The sequence below is a fragment of the Ceratosolen solmsi genome, unplaced genomic scaffold, assembly GCF_000503995.2.
Source record: "Ceratosolen solmsi marchali unplaced genomic scaffold, CerSol_1.0 scaffold16, whole genome shotgun sequence".
NCBI classification, from domain to species: domain Eukaryota; kingdom Metazoa; phylum Arthropoda; class Insecta; order Hymenoptera; family Agaonidae; genus Ceratosolen; species Ceratosolen solmsi.
The window spans coordinates 502,362-518,995 of record NW_011948451.1 but is presented as its reverse complement, the minus strand read 5'-3'; the positions used below and the strand labels follow the sequence as shown (position 1 = coordinate 518,995).

Below are 16,634 nucleotides of genomic sequence, written 5' to 3'. Positions count from 1 at the left end.
CGCTAAAACGATTTATACAAAATTCAGGCTGTTATTCTCGAACAATCGCTGCCGAATAGCTGCTACATTACGTCGCAGCCACGAACGATGAGGACGAAGAGGAAGAGGGCAAATACGCTTCTTATTCTTCCTAGCTATCCCGGACAATTATAATCTATGTATGCACCTCTCAAAAATCTTGCTCGCTCGCTCTTATTTCTTGACACTACGCCGCTTCATATATATATCGCCATACCTATTAGATTTTTATTTACGAGCTCCAGTTATGCGAGTAGTATTGTATATTGCAAGTGCTGTTGCTTTTTATCACTCGTATCAGCGTAGTTTTTTTTTTCTTTTTTCTTTTTTCTTTTTTCTTTTTTTTTTTAAATAAAAAAACCGCCAAGTCAAGTATTTTTTATGTTATGTAAACAATGTTTAGTTGAATTCCGAGACAATTAATCAGTCGTTTCTAAACAATCTAGGGGTCATTATTTTACGAGGTCGTTGTTACCAATAAAGAAACGAAAATTTACGAATAATGCTTAAAATTAATTTTGCAAATTACTTTGAAGGATATAACGAAGTAACGTTGACAAATATTAGCAGAAACTCGGAAAATATGTCAATATATTAATTATTCCCGGCATTTAATTCATTCGATTTTTTTTTTTTTTTTTTTTTTTTTTTTTTTTTTTGTTGTCAAGTTACAAATTGACAATAACAAATTACCGATACATTATAATTAAAAGAAAGTACAGATATCTGTAGTCGGATTTATTATTTTTTTTTCCCCCTATTTTTTTTATTTTCTTCTGTATTTTGTCACAAGCCAGATTTCCTTGAAAATCATAATTTTAATGTGAAATTTTAATGTGAAATTTTAATGTGAAATTTTAATGTAATAGAAAATGAGCAGCAGTGTCAAATTATGTAAGCTATTGTTCTAAAATATTGTGAATTTATTGCTTTTTGAAATACGGCATCGATGATAATCTGTAAGATCGACGTGAAAATTAATCGGCTAAAACAACAAGAAGAAAAAAAAGAAAGAAAAAAATAGAAGAAGAAAGGAAAAACTATAAGTGTTCATCAATTGTTTGAAAGCTGTATTATGAAATTATATAGAAATTTATCAATTCAGGAAGAAAATATGCCAAATATTTTCAAAAACATGGTAATTCTGATTTAACTGTACTTCATAAATTGGTTATATTTTTCAGTGGTGTATTATGCATCTGCATTACGCCAAAGTAAGGCTATCGAAATAATGTAATAGAATTAATTGTTACTTAAATTAAGGCTAAAATTAAAAATAGCATTAACGTACTACTAAAATTCAAAATAATGAATAATGATCGAGACTTATGTTTACATTTGAATTATTTCATAACACGGCTTATTATAGGGATCTAGGGACTCGCTGAATTTATTATACGAATCTCGGTGAAAGACGCTATTGAATAATGTATGTTGATAGGATATCGTGTGGAAGTAATAAGTAGCAATAAAGTAATTTGAATTTTGAAATTCAATCGACGACTTTATTGGGTGTTGGGCTTCGCGGGCATATTAATTTTGTTAATATGTGTATCTATTAATTGCATCGTCGCACGCTTCTAACCTCACTTTATAATGAAAAATTGAAGCAGCAAATGATTGGGCGTTGTTGATAAATTACACGTAACCGCATTTATTTCGCATTTTAAAGTAATACTCTTTCAGTAATTGCCAGTGCGAGGCGGTAACTCTATCTATCAATAAAGTTTCACTTTTTAACCGACCAGAGAATAATAGAAAGGGTCCGTTAAGTAGGAGATTAAACACGCAGCCCCAACAACGAGACGAATATAAAATTCCAGCTTATACGATAAAAGTCCATCATTGCTCATCTCGCAAATGAGAGATTAATTAAAAACTTTTTTACTGCCATTACTTGTTATTATTCTTCCATTCCATTGCAAATGCCTTTCGTATAATCCCAAAATTAAGTGTGACAAACATAGGCATCGAGGAATATTAAAGGTCGAGCATGAAGGTGGCCAGCATCGATGCTGCCGATCTCCGTATTTTATTATAATAACGTTGCAAATGCATTGATAATTCTTTTCGACCTTGGCACAAGCACTCGTCGTCGTCGTCGTCGTCGTCGTCGTCGTCGTCGTCGTTCGTACAGTCGTAAACTCGCGCATCGGGTGCACAGAGTCCAAGTGACACACCCAGAGGTTGATACGACGGGGCGCACAAACCGAGCCCGATATCTCCGCCGAAGCACATTCGCGCTCCGCGTACGCGAGCGCCTAAGAGCGATAAGATAATCGCCGAATGGTGCTTTGTCGATTCCCCGGGTCGAGACTTACTGGCGCGTGGGAGTACGCTGGCGACGCTCGCGATGCCTGACGAGCCACGACTCGAACTCCTACTTATCGCACTCTATTCACCTTGATAAAGCAGATCGCTGCCTCGCTGCACCTCCTCGCCGCCCGCGCTCTTCTTCCTTCTCTTACGGTGCAGTTAGTCGGTCGAGTGACGATGGGGATGGGATTGGACGGAGCGGGGCGGGACGGTGGAGGGAGGATGGAGCGATAAGGAGCTACGAGAGCCAGGAGCGGGTGGAAGCGCAGTCGTCGCGCCGCCGGGAAATGATTGCCGTCGCGGAACGGACTCCGTTCGCTTGGTACACTGTGTCCGCTCGTGCCGGCGCGGGAATATATGTAATCTGAAAATCGCATGCTCCAGAGAGCGCGCGGTTCAGTCCCTCCGCCCTCCGTCGCCATCCCTCCTTAGCCTCCTCCGGAGACCCGCGTTCCCTCTTTAACGCCCGCGTGATTCATTCGCCGTTGCGATCTCTCATTTTCCCGACTGTTTCCCCGCTTCTGTTTGAACTTGACGTTTTTCCCCGCAAGGAGTGAGCGCTATGCGTGAATGGCGCTTCGAACAAACATTTTTATCTCGTAAGCTGGCGGAAGCCACCTGAAATGGTGGGTGGTGCGCTCGACGAAAAAATGCTTTTACCTACTTTTATCACGCACTAAGTACCGCGTACACTTTGCCATGGGCGTCGTTCTCGATTACGTGAATTGTTTTACATTTTTGACACTCTCCGCTCGTAAGTCATAGGTTTCTTATACCGTGGATGCGTATTGTTGTTATTGTTAATTATTGTTGCCATTGCCATTGCCATTGTCATAGATTACTTTTTCTCTCGATATTAAAAAGCTAATATTTTTTTGCCCAAATGATTTATACGATTGTTAGCTTTCTGTCTCTCCACCCCCTCCACCTCCCAAATCCACGCCTCCGTCTCTCGCGCTATCCCGTTTTCACTCCTTTTTATTTAATTTGTCAGTTCAAATTGCATTCATTAGATGGAAAAAAAAAAATCTAAAATAAGGTTGCCCTGTCTTTTATTAAAATTACGATTAATTACAACCCACATTAGGATATTCAATTTTGCCTCTCTAGAATTTTAAATAATGCATTCCCATTGTGTGTCTGATTATGTGTTTATTAGGAGCCTTTTACCATTCATTGTCATATCGATGCAATACATTTTATACTCATACGTACTTGATTTTGAATTAAAAAAAAAAAAAAACAAACAAACAAAAAACAAAAACAAAAACAAGCAGAAAATAAGTAATTCCTACCAATGGATTCCAAGAAGAGTCGATATAAGTTGTTTTTTCTATTTAAACGCTAAACGAAACCGTCTCGATGCATATAATTTGCTTTTTTAACGATGCCTAGCAATAATAATATAACTTAATTTTTTGTAATTGTTCTGCTTAACAATAATATTATTATAGGCTTTAAGGAAAAATATAAATTTGTATATTATTATTTGCAAGCTCATTCATTACCAAAGAACATTAACTTTGATAATATTTCCATTTATAATAAATTTATTAATCATTATTATTATAAAAAAGATTTATATACTAATGAGTATAATTCATAAATAATGTTAAATAACTATTTGGAAATCGATCCAAAATAAAACTAAAATTACAAAACATCATAGATACTGTTACATTTTTTTTTTTAATTACTAAAAACTAACAATTACAAAAATTCTTATATCTATGTATGCAGCGAAGAAAAGATATTCAATACATTTGAGAATAGAATAGTGAGCTTTTGAAAATAATTAGTCCATTTTCAACAAAAATTTACGTTGACAAAATTACACTTTACTCTTCTCTATCTCTTAATTTCGGACTTTTTAACTTTACCAATTTATTATATGCATCTACATTCATTAGCTTGAATTCTTTCACAACAATTGTCAAAACGTCTTTATTTCTATAACATAAGCTTTAATCTCGTGTAAATTAATTTTTTTTTGTTATATAAAAATTATTATCCTTTTTACAATTGCACATAGTAATGTGCCAATGAGAATGTATTTATTATAGAACGTAAAAACTAATTATAAAAAGAATTAAATGGAAAATATAAACAAGCGGTCAACTGTGGATAAAAAGATAGTCCGACGTTCACTGATTTCTGGCTCCTTGAATACTCTAGTTTTTCCTTTCTCTAAAAACAGCACTGCACATATCCAATATCACATAATTTGATTAAACATGAGCAATTGTATAAATGTGCATTAGTAGTGGTAAGGCGCTCGATTTATATATATATTTTAATGAAAAAAACGTATATATAGATAGATACACATTCATCCGATTGATAAAAATTTAAAAATATAAATTTAGTTATAGAGTAAGTTAATGTAATTTAATAAATTCAAATCTTTTATTGATATGATAAATATTTTAATTTATGAAATAAGTCTTTTATAAATGGAGTAAGATTTGATAAATTAGTAATAGGCATTGAACAACTTCGTTTGAATTTTTTCAATCTAAATATTATACAACTAATGAATTATTTACTAGGCTATTGCAAGTGTAATAAATAAATCTGTCGTTACCGTGAAAACATTAATTTGTTCTATAGGGAATGCTAATTTATAATTTACTTATATGATTGGAAACATTAGTTCAGTTTAACAATTTACAATTATTTTGAAATCATAGATATTTTATTATTCAGTCTAGCTTTGCATTTCAAATCCATTCGAAAATAATGTTTATTCACAAATACTTTAAATACTTAATAAATTAGTAATGGTCGCATATAATATATACTTGCTTACAAAATATTGAATTGTAGTTAATAAATTTGGAAATAAAGAATATTCTGCTAGTATATTTATAATAGATACAATTTTTTTTTAACCATCATTTAACTTTCCAGTCATCCATATCGTGTTTGAGAAGGAAATGATGTTCAAAGTCATTTTTTCAAATTTACTAACTAGAGGGAAACAAAAAATAATTACCGCTGTGGTTCGACAGTTATTTAGGTCAATGTTCATCAAAAGATCTCTTAACAACAAAATACCTTGAATGACTAATTTATTGTCAATAAAATTGCTTGTTAAATAAATAATCATAGAAAATATTAAAAACTATTAACAACTGAATATTACAAGTATTCATTTATATTTGTTGTCAAAATAAAAATTTATGTATTGGTTAGAAATTAAATCCATTAAATCTTGTTTTGGACGTAACATCCAGATTTGTATTATTAAGTGAAAAATATTTATACATGAATGTTTAAGCGATACTGCTAGCATTAGATGCAATTCTGGGCCATAAATCTGCACATTCTTTTGCAACTGGACCTGTGATCGCAGAACCCTTCATTTCACCCTTATTATTGACAATTACACCTGCATTGTCTTCAAAATATATGAATACTCCATCCTTCCTACGAAACGGTTTTCGTTGCCTTATTACCACGGCTGGCATAACTATTAATTTAATTATAAAAATTAGAACTTTAATACACATAATCATATTATCATAATTAAATATTCATCAAGTTTACCCTTTTTTCTGAGTTCAGGCTTTCCTTTTTTAACCGTGGCAACTATCATATCACCCGATCCAGCCGCAGGAAGTCTATTTAGACGACCTTTAATTCCTTGAACTGCAATTACATATAAATTCTTTGCCCCTGTAAGACAACGATATTAAATTTTATCATTAATTCAATAAAATATACCTGATACATTATTTAATTCAAATGGATAATAGAGCGGTATTCTTTATATTTTTCATTTCTTAAAAAAATCTATGGACTATCGGCCTACCGATTATTAAAAATTGCACTGTTTAAATAATTTTTTATTATCCTTATGAAATAACGTAACGTGTTATCAACGATTACTTAAAAATAAAAAGTAAACTTTTTTATTTAAACGATTATACAAATATAATATAAGACGATTGACGATGACATTAAAAAATATGTTCCAATGTAAATATTTTCAAAATAGACTTCATAAATCAAGAACTAACAGCTCTTAAATGAAAAAAAAAATACAAAACTACGGGAAATTTTTTTTTCCCTTTAAATTATCTTTATTCATATATTATAACCATGTGTTACATGTGTTACTTTTTTAGGTTAGACGTATGTATATCGATAAAATAATTAATTACAAACTTACCAGTATTGTCGGCACAATTAATGACGGCTCCAACTGGTAAACCTAAGGATATCCTGAATTTGGCTCCCGCCGATCCACCACGTCCTTAAAATAAAAAACACGACGTTCAATACCATTATCAACAATAGAAGAAAACTCATCATCTTTAATCTGGTAAATCATTTTCGCGGAAAAGAGGAACACTTTAACAAAAACTTTTAGGACTAATTTGTCGAATAATATTTATAATTTTCAAAATTATTTGTCGTGAAACTACTTTAATTGCGTTTCTAGTTGATTAAAATGGATTTTTCAAGAATTTTACAAAACCTTACCTCTCTTCGACATCTTAGGGAGTGTAAGAGAGAAAACCCAGATGGTGTTCGCAAAGCTTTAAATTCAACGTTTCATTCTCTATTCACGCACGCAGACAACAAAACATGTATTTTGATTGGTTCGCGCGTGCCATTTGATTTTCGGTTTCGCGCCAGTCCAACGATTAAATTCGAACGCGTAATTTTTAATTTTCATTTTCATTTATTCAGAGGTTGAAGAAAAGTGTTAACAAATATCATTAGTGTCTGCTAATTTATTCGAATTATTACGATTTTAAATTATAGTAATATCGTACGCAATGCTTTACAATATATTTTATTTTTTATTCATCATTAATTTGCATTGAGATTTTCGATTTTAATTTTTTATATAAATTACAACGTAATTGGAAATAAAGTAAAATCATATTATAATATCAATTGAAAATGTTTAAAACTGAATTCATAGATTTTGTTTTTTTACGTCCAATAGCTCAGATTATAAAAGAAGTTTAATTTTCAAACTCATTTATTTTGCAAATTTTTATTAAAAAAGAAAAAAGACGCCTTATGTATATATTTTCATTTTGTAGAAATTAATTTTAAATATACGTTGTAATATATATATAAAAATGTTTGTGCGTATGCATATATATAATTAATTTTATTTTAGACGTATATTTGTTAAATTACATTGTAAATTTAAAAATAATTATGTTTACATCCGATTCAAATATTTTTGAAGAATCTCATCTTACAGAAGAACAACAAATACCTTTGCAAACACGAATACTCAATTCTGTTTATACAAGTTTAAAAGGATTAACCGATGTAACTTACAGCTTTTATCCTTTTACACAAAAATCGAATATAATTCAATGTAATTTCATAATTAATAGCATACAATTTTTAAATTTTAGGAAGACCCAATTGAAAATATTCGAGATTTCGTAAACGTTTGCGGTGAAAAGTACATAGATATCCATCGTAAGTGCTTATTTGCTGTTCACGTACATTTGTATTTCAACATATTATAACATATTTCAATGAAGTACGTCACCTTTTTTTTTTTTTTTTTTAAAATTCTATAAATTCAGCTACGAGTGTCGTAAACATGCATTAACACATCACGTAAAAATGCATACATAACATCATACATCATACATAATATATGCTTGATTTAAAATTGATCTATTATTAAAATAAATGTTATTAAAGTATATATTAAATGCCATGGCAGGTGAATAAATTTGAATAAAAATCATTTTGAAATAATTTTAAGATTATACATCTATTTTTTTTGAGTACTTAACCTAAATATAATTATTGAAAAAATATTAATAATTTTCATTTCTTTATTGTAGCACAAGAAGTGTGGCCTCAATCGATTTTTTTATATCAACAGTTCGATGTGCATCAAATATTATTACCTGATAATGCCAATTGTTTAGCTGTTCAAGCTTATTTAAAAATGTGCAACCTAGAGTATTCTGTGGAGTCTCGACTCCCTCTGGAAAAGTTCCTTTTATTAAATGCGGGGCACTTGTAATATCGGATTTCGATAATATAGTATCGTTTATAAATAACAGAGGCGTAGGCCTATCTCAACATTTAACAGACAACGACAAAGCTAATTTAAGAGCATATATATCGCTAGTTAACAATGTCTTATATTATGCAGAGTTATATATTTGTTGGTGTCATGACGATACATATAATAATCTTACGAAAAAGAGATATGGTATTGCTTATCCGTGGCCATTAAATCATTATATGAACTGGCGAAAACGAAATCAGATTATAAAAAAGTTGAGTATTTTTCCATGGGCTAAAAAATCATTGAAACAAGTTTTGGCAGAAGTGAAAAAATGTTGCGATTCGTTGAGCAAAAGATTAGCAGGCAATAAGTACTTCTTCGGAGATAAGTAAGATATTTTTCTTTCATTTATCATTATTGCCTCGTATAAATATTTAATAGATATTGATTTTATTTTTTATTTTAAGACCAAATGAATTAGATGCCTTGGTATTTTCCCACATTAACATTTTGACAACAACCAATTTTCCATCACCTATGCAAGAATTAGCTGCAATCATTCACAAGTATCCCAATCTTATTAAGCACGCTTCCTTAATTGATAAAATGTACTTTAAATCCGCATTAAATAATAGAGCCGAGAGCTTTGAATTGATAGAAACTTCGTCAGAAGAATCTATTATATCATTAAAATTTTTATGACCTCATCCTATTCCAAAATTAATATTTAAATGTTTGTAAAGTATACTACTCTACAATTATTAGAATTGTATCTTCATTATCATTGAAACGATGATTTTTTTTTATTACAACAGACCCACAGAACTGGATGCTTTGGTTTTTGGACATTTATTCAATATATTGACAACAAACCTTTCATCAGATTACGATATGGGTAAACTTGTACATGACTATCCAAATCTCATTACATTCTGCGAAAGAATTGACAATAGGTATTTTCAACATAAAAAACCATAGAATTGGATTGGCTGTTCGAATTTTAGGCTTACAAAAGTGTATTACGCAGACATGGATGAAATAAAATTTTTTTGTTTTGCTAATTGCGATAACAAAAATTATTCTTTTCATAATATGTGCTCTGTATTGTAGTGTTTAAAAAAAAAAAAAAAAAAAAAAAAAAAAAAAAAATTAAAGTAAAGCGATTATATTCTAGTCGAAATTAAACGAAAGAGAGAATAATTGACCTGAACTTCGAACGGTCAACTGTAAAATTTAGTATTCTGTAGAAAATATATTGTAAATTAAGAATTGTATGTGGAAAATTATTTTGTAATTTGAAAATCTTGTTAACTACTTTATGTATTGTTTATAATATATAATGCTTTATATAGGAATAACGTGTTTCAGCCTTTTTTCACCTCTTTCTTTAGGGATCAAGTAGCCTAACAAACAAAAAATAAGTTAAAGACAAGAAATGTCTAATGTGACAAAATTTTTTTTTTTGGAATACATGAGAGATTACGTAGAAAATTTACCAAAAGGAAGTCACTGTAATCACGATTCAAAAAGATAAGACTCTCAAAAGGAAATAAATTTTAAATATTTTTCAACGATTTAACCAAGTACCTGCTTACGCATAATCGATATAACTAGAATTAGATCATATTGTACAAATGAGGATCTTTCGGTGGCCTACATTATATCCAGTATAATTTTGAAGTTACTTTTTGCACATACGAATGTACATTTTCACATAATAACGAATTTTTATATATTCTAAAATATTTAATTATTTTTTAATTGGCGATGGATGCATTTCAATAATTCAACTTTTTTATATAGGAAAAATTGTTCTTTCTCATTAAATAATAAAATTAATAGCCTGTTTCTCTAATATGGTTAAAATTGCAATAGATATATCCTCATTCTAAGAACATCCTGCTATATTTACGCTCAAAATTCTCATTACTACTTACTTCTTTCTCGTATCCAGCAGAGCCGAGCAACATATTTACTTTTAATAGGTTTGTAATAAAAATTGAAAGGTTTTTTTCTTCTTCTTTTCTTTTTTCTTTAAATATTTATTTATAAAGTGTGGAAGAAATTTGAAATAATCACATAGGTTGTACAGGGATTGCAAAACAACGTATTTAATATGCTAGAAATGGGGTGAAAAATATTGAAATATGTATGCTGTTAATTTTAATGGAAAGTATGCATAACTTTTTACGCTTATGATTATAAATGTAATTTCCATTTTTATTTTTACACCTCATTTCTATGGTGAACCGATAATCTATTTTTCCATGTTATTGTACTGTGCGCCCTTATTACATAAGCAAGTATATTATAAATTTATAAATTGAGTTACGATCGCGTTATCGATTCACCACTCTATTATTCCATTTTTTTGGTTGCTTAACGATTCGCGGGGATACAATTGACGTATGGATGTGGAAGCTAATTTACAATATTATTGCGCTGTTATAACAAGTTATATAAATGCTTAAACTATTAAACGCCATCTAAATTAATGCACACTAGCACCCAGTTCAGGTTGGGCTGTACTCTCTTAAATTTTAATAGTAAATTTTGATTAGCTCTTTCTCGAATTATATTATTTATCCTGCCTAAAATTAATAATTTCTCCGCGAGAATAAATTATTATTTGCGTAACAGCTTATGCCTTAATACTACTATTCAATATTATTTATCATTATTACAATATGTTTTTTCTTTTTCTTTCTTTCTTTCTTTTTTTTTACAATAAAACTTTTTAGATATAAAATTTTATAAATCTTACCATTGGCAATAACGAATGGACAAATTAAAGAGCTACTTCACTTCTAAGAAAATATAAACGTAAATAAACAAAAAAAAAAAAAAAAAAAAAAAAAAAAAAAAAAAAAAAAAAAAATTATCATAAAATTTCTGAACGCTTAAGATCACTTTTATTTATGAAAATAAAAATCGACTAGTCCAATACATGGGGTATAATACACAAGTCTTACGTGTAAGTTTATTTTTTATGTATCTAAATACATTGTGTTGTTTTTGTTGTTGTTGTTGTTAGTACGAACTTGGTCTAATTGTCCTCAAGTCATAAAAATTATTTTTACAACCTTTCATTTCCTTCGTTCATATATTAATTAATATGGTACTTTAAATTCATCGACAGATGTAATGATTCAATGACACAAGACCATAGTCTTTTTTTCCCCATTTTTACAAAAACTTACTATCTGTATTATAAACTGAGATCACTATCATGATAAATACAAAAGAAGTATCTTAGACATTTGTTCATTTTATTAATAAGTAATTGTTTTGCATATAGCATGTAAATTTTTGATAATCACCTCGGGATAGTTCTTTTCTTAAATTAAAATAAAAAATAGTAATAAATTGTCAACTTTCAACTTTAAGATGATCAAGTGATTTTTAGATTTGACATTTTTATATAAAAAATTTCTATGACCAATATTGAAAATCAATCCATACATTAAGATAATCAACTAAAAATTCTGAAATACGTTATTCATTCAATTTCCATTGGATAAATTCTTTACACTTGGTCATCTGAGCTTTAATTTTGATACATATTCTCTGATATAAAAACATGTCAATATATATAATTAATATCGGTGCTTCTCTCATTCCTATGATCGATAAATTGGTACGCATATGCCACATGATTTGTTTTTTTTTATTTAGAATATGTATCACAATAAAAAAATATGAAGTATAGAAGCGCAATTGATGTGTGTGTGTGTGTGTGTGTGTTAAAAACTTGATTTTGATCGTAATAACTATATAATATATTATTACATATTAGATTTCTAAATCTTACTTTTTGTACTTAAGGCATATATTTTTTTGTTGTTTTATTTTTTATTTTTTTTAATTTTATTTTATTTTATTTTTTATTATAATGTTATTTTTCTATATTTAAAAAATTAGACCATTTTGATGTTCCCAAAAATTACGTATATTTTTCCAATATTACTGAATATAAGTCTTAATTCTACTACTAACAGAGAATAGATAGAAATAATTATATATTTCGTTACCTCGTACCACAAGGTCAAAAAAAAAAAAAAGTAAAATTAATTCATAATCCGTTGCAATAAAAATCGATATTATTAAACATTTATGTTTATTATTTTTTAATTTTTTTTTTACAAATAAAATTATATAAATAAAAATGAAATTTCCTTTTCAGAATAACGTGTAAAATGCTCAATTGTTTAAAAAAAAAAAAAAAAAAAAAAAAAATAAATAAATAAATAAAAAATAGGCAATGAAATCATATCGATATAAACTTTGGTATTAAAAATGAGAAACGTAAAATTAATGTATTAAAAAGTAATCAAATCTTGATCACACAGACTTTAACATTTTAAATATAAAGAGAAACACGCTCAAATTTAAGGATCTTAAAATCTCAAATGTTTTTGGTTTTCAGGCTTTTTAAGATACATCTGGCAACAGTGTAAGAGAAAAATGTCTTACCGATTGTTTTTCATGCTTTAGGATAAATATTTTTAGCCTGAAAATCACTCAAAATAGTCTAACTCCTTAATTTAACATTTTAAACTCGTCTTTTCGCCATTAGCGTGCTAGTGTGCTCAATGGGAGACTAACAAACGTAGGAATTTCAACAGTAACTGGAAGTGACAGTATTACGAACAAATCAACCGACTCATTTTTTTTTTGTTTTGTTTTGTTTTTTTCTTTGTTTTTGTTTTATCAAGCTCGCTTGAATAATATTTATAAGTGAATAAATAAAACATGAAAAAACTTGTGCACATCTACACAGACTATTCGTCGATGATTAGTGATAAACAGTTTTTTAAGTTTTATAAAAAAAACTTAAATCAAGAAATGGCCATAAAATAAAGGAACTTATATAAAAAGTATAAAATAATGTTAAACAGAAGGTTAAATACAGAGGTCCTTCTTCTCATTCCATTTCTTAGTATATAGTAATAAATTTTATAATGTCATGTGACAGACGACAAAATTCTGAAGGGGATATTTTTAAATTATACTGTTCGGGACTGTGTGGTATTTAACACCACTTGGCAAGGCGCCGATACTTTGTCGATGCGACTGACGATGCAAGGATGCACGCAGTTAATAATTAGTGTAAACACAGTGTCGTGATATGCAAATAGATACTTGCGTTAACAACACAGTCTACGATACGCTTCTCTGCATATCAGAATAAACAACAAGCAAATCATACTCGAGTGCGTAATAGAAGAAGCACATCATTCTAAATACAATAGTATATTATTATATACGGGATAATAATGTACGATTAACTCATATTCTTATGTTTGGCCAAATCATCAGAAATCTTAGCAGCTATTGCTTATTTTAGTATGTCAATCTTTCACAAATTATATTTCAATTTGAATTAAGCGATTACTGTAAATAATTCATCGTTAAGGACCAAACGATTTTATCCATAAACGTTCATAATGATTTGAAATCTTTGAGTTATAAGTAAAAAAGCTCACAGATACAATAAATTCGACTAAATTTTCTTGTAGTTTTGCACTTTCAAACTACTACACGAAATATTGGCTACAAATTTTGTATCAAATTTTCATTCGCAAAATATTGGATCTTAATTGAAAAAGAAAGAAATTCAAGACAATTTTGAATATTAAACACATTATAAAAAAAAACATTATTTAAATTTATATAGTCATACAGATTAATTACTGGATGGGTACCAATTATATAGCATTTACTTCTTTATATTTAATTTAATTTAATTGATATCGTAGATCTTCAACGGTTGCATAATAAAAAAAAAATTGGAGTTTTATTATTTAGCATGAGGATGATACTAAATGAATTAAATGAATAAGACGATATAAAAAAAATTGAGATCATTTTGAATATTCAGATATACGGAAGAAGTAAAATCTAACGACTAGACTGCGTTGTTGACGGGAGTAGTGATATATTTGTATCAAAGTAGTATCGGTGCGTGCCATCATCTAAATTCTCATGTCAGCGCTCGCTAGCAATATTCATTTAATACTTAACTAGTTTTCAAATACATAATTTACCATAAAGGTACAACATGATATCAAACTATTAATTAATACAATTTTATAATAACTACATAACGTAAAAAAAATATAAATGCCTCTTAAACCGGAAAGGCGTGGTTTTATATGTACATAATTATAACAATGAATATATAATGAGCATATTAAACGTAAAACTGTAAAAAATAATTTTAATAATGATTCATTAGTCTTGGAAAAATACAAAATTTGTGACTTGTCGAGGAAATTAACCGTTTAGTACGTGTATAAAAATTTTATAAATTAAACTTAACTCTACATTAATTAAAAATTGATTTTCAATGAAAAATTTTTTAATTTAAAATCGGTAAGAAAAAAAAAGAAAAAAAAAAGAAAAAATCAATATTTATAAACAGTTGCGTAAGTAAAGCATAGCGTGAATCGTTATATTAAAAAGATGTTCGTCAAGTTTGAAGAAAACTTTAAAAAATTTCAATACTTTGCTTCACTTACTAATATAATAATAATATAATAATTTATACAGTGTGCTTAATTGTGTACGCGCACGCGCGTGTTTTATATGTTATATGTACTTTTATACCCTTTGGGTTTATTTTGACATTAAATATTTACCTTTCATGTTTCACAGTAAGTGTAAAACATCAGCGCTAATTATACGTATAGTATAATATGTACTTGCGACAATACTGTCTGTACTTTTATATATATTTTATATAATAAACTGAATATTATAAGCCATAATCAAAGTAAAAAATATTCCGCCTCTGACATGATCCTATAAATTTAGTTTGGTATCTCAAAATTAATCTGGTGGCAAAAAACTGAAAAGCCGAAATTGTTCCCTTATTCGTGGTCGTACGTCGCCGCCCTTAAAAAAATAATGTTTTAACGTTAGATAGTAATTTGCAATTTTTATAATTTTTACTTACCCAATGTACAAGATTCTCTAAAAATGGTACCAGTTTCATTAATTCACTGTCCGTACGATCTGCGAACCAACTTTCTATAGGTATACCATTTTCCAACTGTAAATACATTTACTTATAAGCATTATTTAAATATACGTATCATTATAATTTAATTTATTATTACCTGGTATCCAAATGCTTGCGGACTATTATCAATGATCACAGTTTTAGATAAGTCTCTTCCCAGAATCGATAAATCTTTAATGTAATTTCCATTTACACAGACACAATGCTCACGAAACAGTCGATATTTAATTAATCGTCTGGTGGGGTCTAATAAATTCATTAATTTATTCGCATAAACACGCTTGCTCGCTGTAAATAGTATAACTTCGTACAGCGATGACACGTGTTCCAAAAATTCACGAAAAAATGGTCTAGTTCTTACGAATACAGTGTACGTTACATTTTGAAAAACAACGGGGAAACGAAATGATGCATCTGATAGTTCTTGTAAGCTACAGTGTACTAATGTTTCATCCTAAAATTCAAACAATGTTTCATTATTAGAGAAACGTTTTTTAAATCAACAATTTCCATAAAATTCAGCATTACATTATAAGTAATAAATCTCTCTCTTATGAAAATAAATGATAAATAAACTTTTTAGGCGATAGATGAAAATGTTAAAATTTTCTTTTAAAAAACATAAACAATAAATTTATTGTAATCTATTGGTATAGCGTTGAATACGTTAAATAAACGAAAGATCTAAATATAAGTAATAATAACTCACCAAATCCAGTACCAAACTAAATTCTGGACTGCTTCTAGTTTTTAATGGAAGAGCCGGACATCTTGCTCTCATTGCTGCAGTTAGCGGTGGTAAGTGCTTAATGAATACGTAGGGATCGAAAGAATCGCGATCATCCTGTACGTTTGCTACCATTGTATCGACATCACAGCTCTCCACAATTTCTTCGCTACTAACTTCCATGTACTTGACATCTTGATATTCACTGCTGATGTCATCGGAATCATACTTTGCATTAATATTTCCATTTGTATCGGGAGAATGATCCGAATTCGTTATACTTAAATCCGTTAAATTATATTTGGCGGAAGTATATGAAAGAGTAGATTCACATTTTGAAGATTCGTTTTCGAGATCCATATACTGATGTCTTGACAGATCACTGTTATTTTCATTATTATTGGTAAACGAATATTTTGTACTTGGAAAGTATCTTTCTGCAGAGTACGTTAGGCGACTATTATAAATAGAAGTTGAGTGCATAAGACTATAATACTCATCAGATTGGTTTGTTGGCGTGCAAATTGCTGAATAGTGTAGGGGAA

General features: G+C 29.2%; 3 protein-coding genes across 3 annotated transcripts in view; 1 reads left to right on the top strand and 2 right to left on the bottom strand.

Moving 5' to 3' along the window:
- Positions 1-5,546: 5,546 nt before the first annotated feature.
- Positions 5,547-6,911, bottom strand: RpL23 (ribosomal protein L23). The gene is made up of 4 exons (XM_011505088.1): positions 6,823-6,911; positions 6,509-6,592; positions 5,884-6,012; positions 5,547-5,806 (listed from the first exon to the last, which is right to left on the bottom strand). The coding sequence occupies exons 1-4, from the start codon at positions 6,833-6,835 to the stop codon at positions 5,610-5,612; spliced, it is 423 nt and encodes a 140-aa protein (XP_011503390.1). The 5' UTR covers positions 6,836-6,911; the 3' UTR covers positions 5,547-5,609.
- A 584-nt stretch (positions 6,912-7,495) lies between these two features.
- Positions 7,496-10,108, top strand: LOC105366591 (metaxin-2). Its single transcript, XM_011505086.1, is given in 6 exon segments — positions 7,496-7,632; positions 7,722-7,788; positions 8,166-8,303; positions 8,306-8,726; positions 9,154-9,291; positions 9,730-10,108. Coding segments are annotated over 6 exon segments (897 nt in total). The 5' UTR covers positions 7,496-7,515; the 3' UTR covers positions 9,746-10,108.
- Positions 10,109-14,879: 4,771 nt separating this feature from the next.
- The window catches only part of LOC105366590 (uncharacterized), a 2,914-nt gene continuing 1,159 nt past the window's right edge, over positions 14,880-16,634 (bottom strand). Inside the window, exons 5-8 of the mRNA XM_011505085.1 lie at positions 16,072-16,634; positions 15,460-15,816; positions 15,297-15,392; positions 14,880-15,235 (exon numbers count right to left, since the gene is read on the bottom strand). The exon at positions 16,072-16,634 is cut by the window's right edge and continues 7 nt beyond it. Coding sequence (XP_011503387.1) covers positions 15,170-15,235; positions 15,297-15,392; positions 15,460-15,816; positions 16,072-16,634 — 1,082 coding nt within the window. The 3' untranslated portion in view covers positions 14,880-15,169. The remainder of the gene's footprint in view (positions 15,236-15,296; positions 15,393-15,459; positions 15,817-16,071) is intronic.

What these genes read in the sequence shown, in the direction of transcription:
- RpL23 (XM_011505088.1), bottom strand. An exon ending in TAATTGTGCCGACAATACTG is followed by an intron (nt 6,013 to 6,508) that starts GTAAGTTTGTAA and finishes GTTGTCTTACAG; the next exon opens with GGGCAAAGAATTTATATGTA. An exon ending in GCCTGAACTCAGAAAAAAGG is followed by an intron (nt 5,807 to 5,883) that starts GTAAACTTGATG and finishes TTAAATTAATAG; the next exon opens with TTATGCCAGCCGTGGTAATA.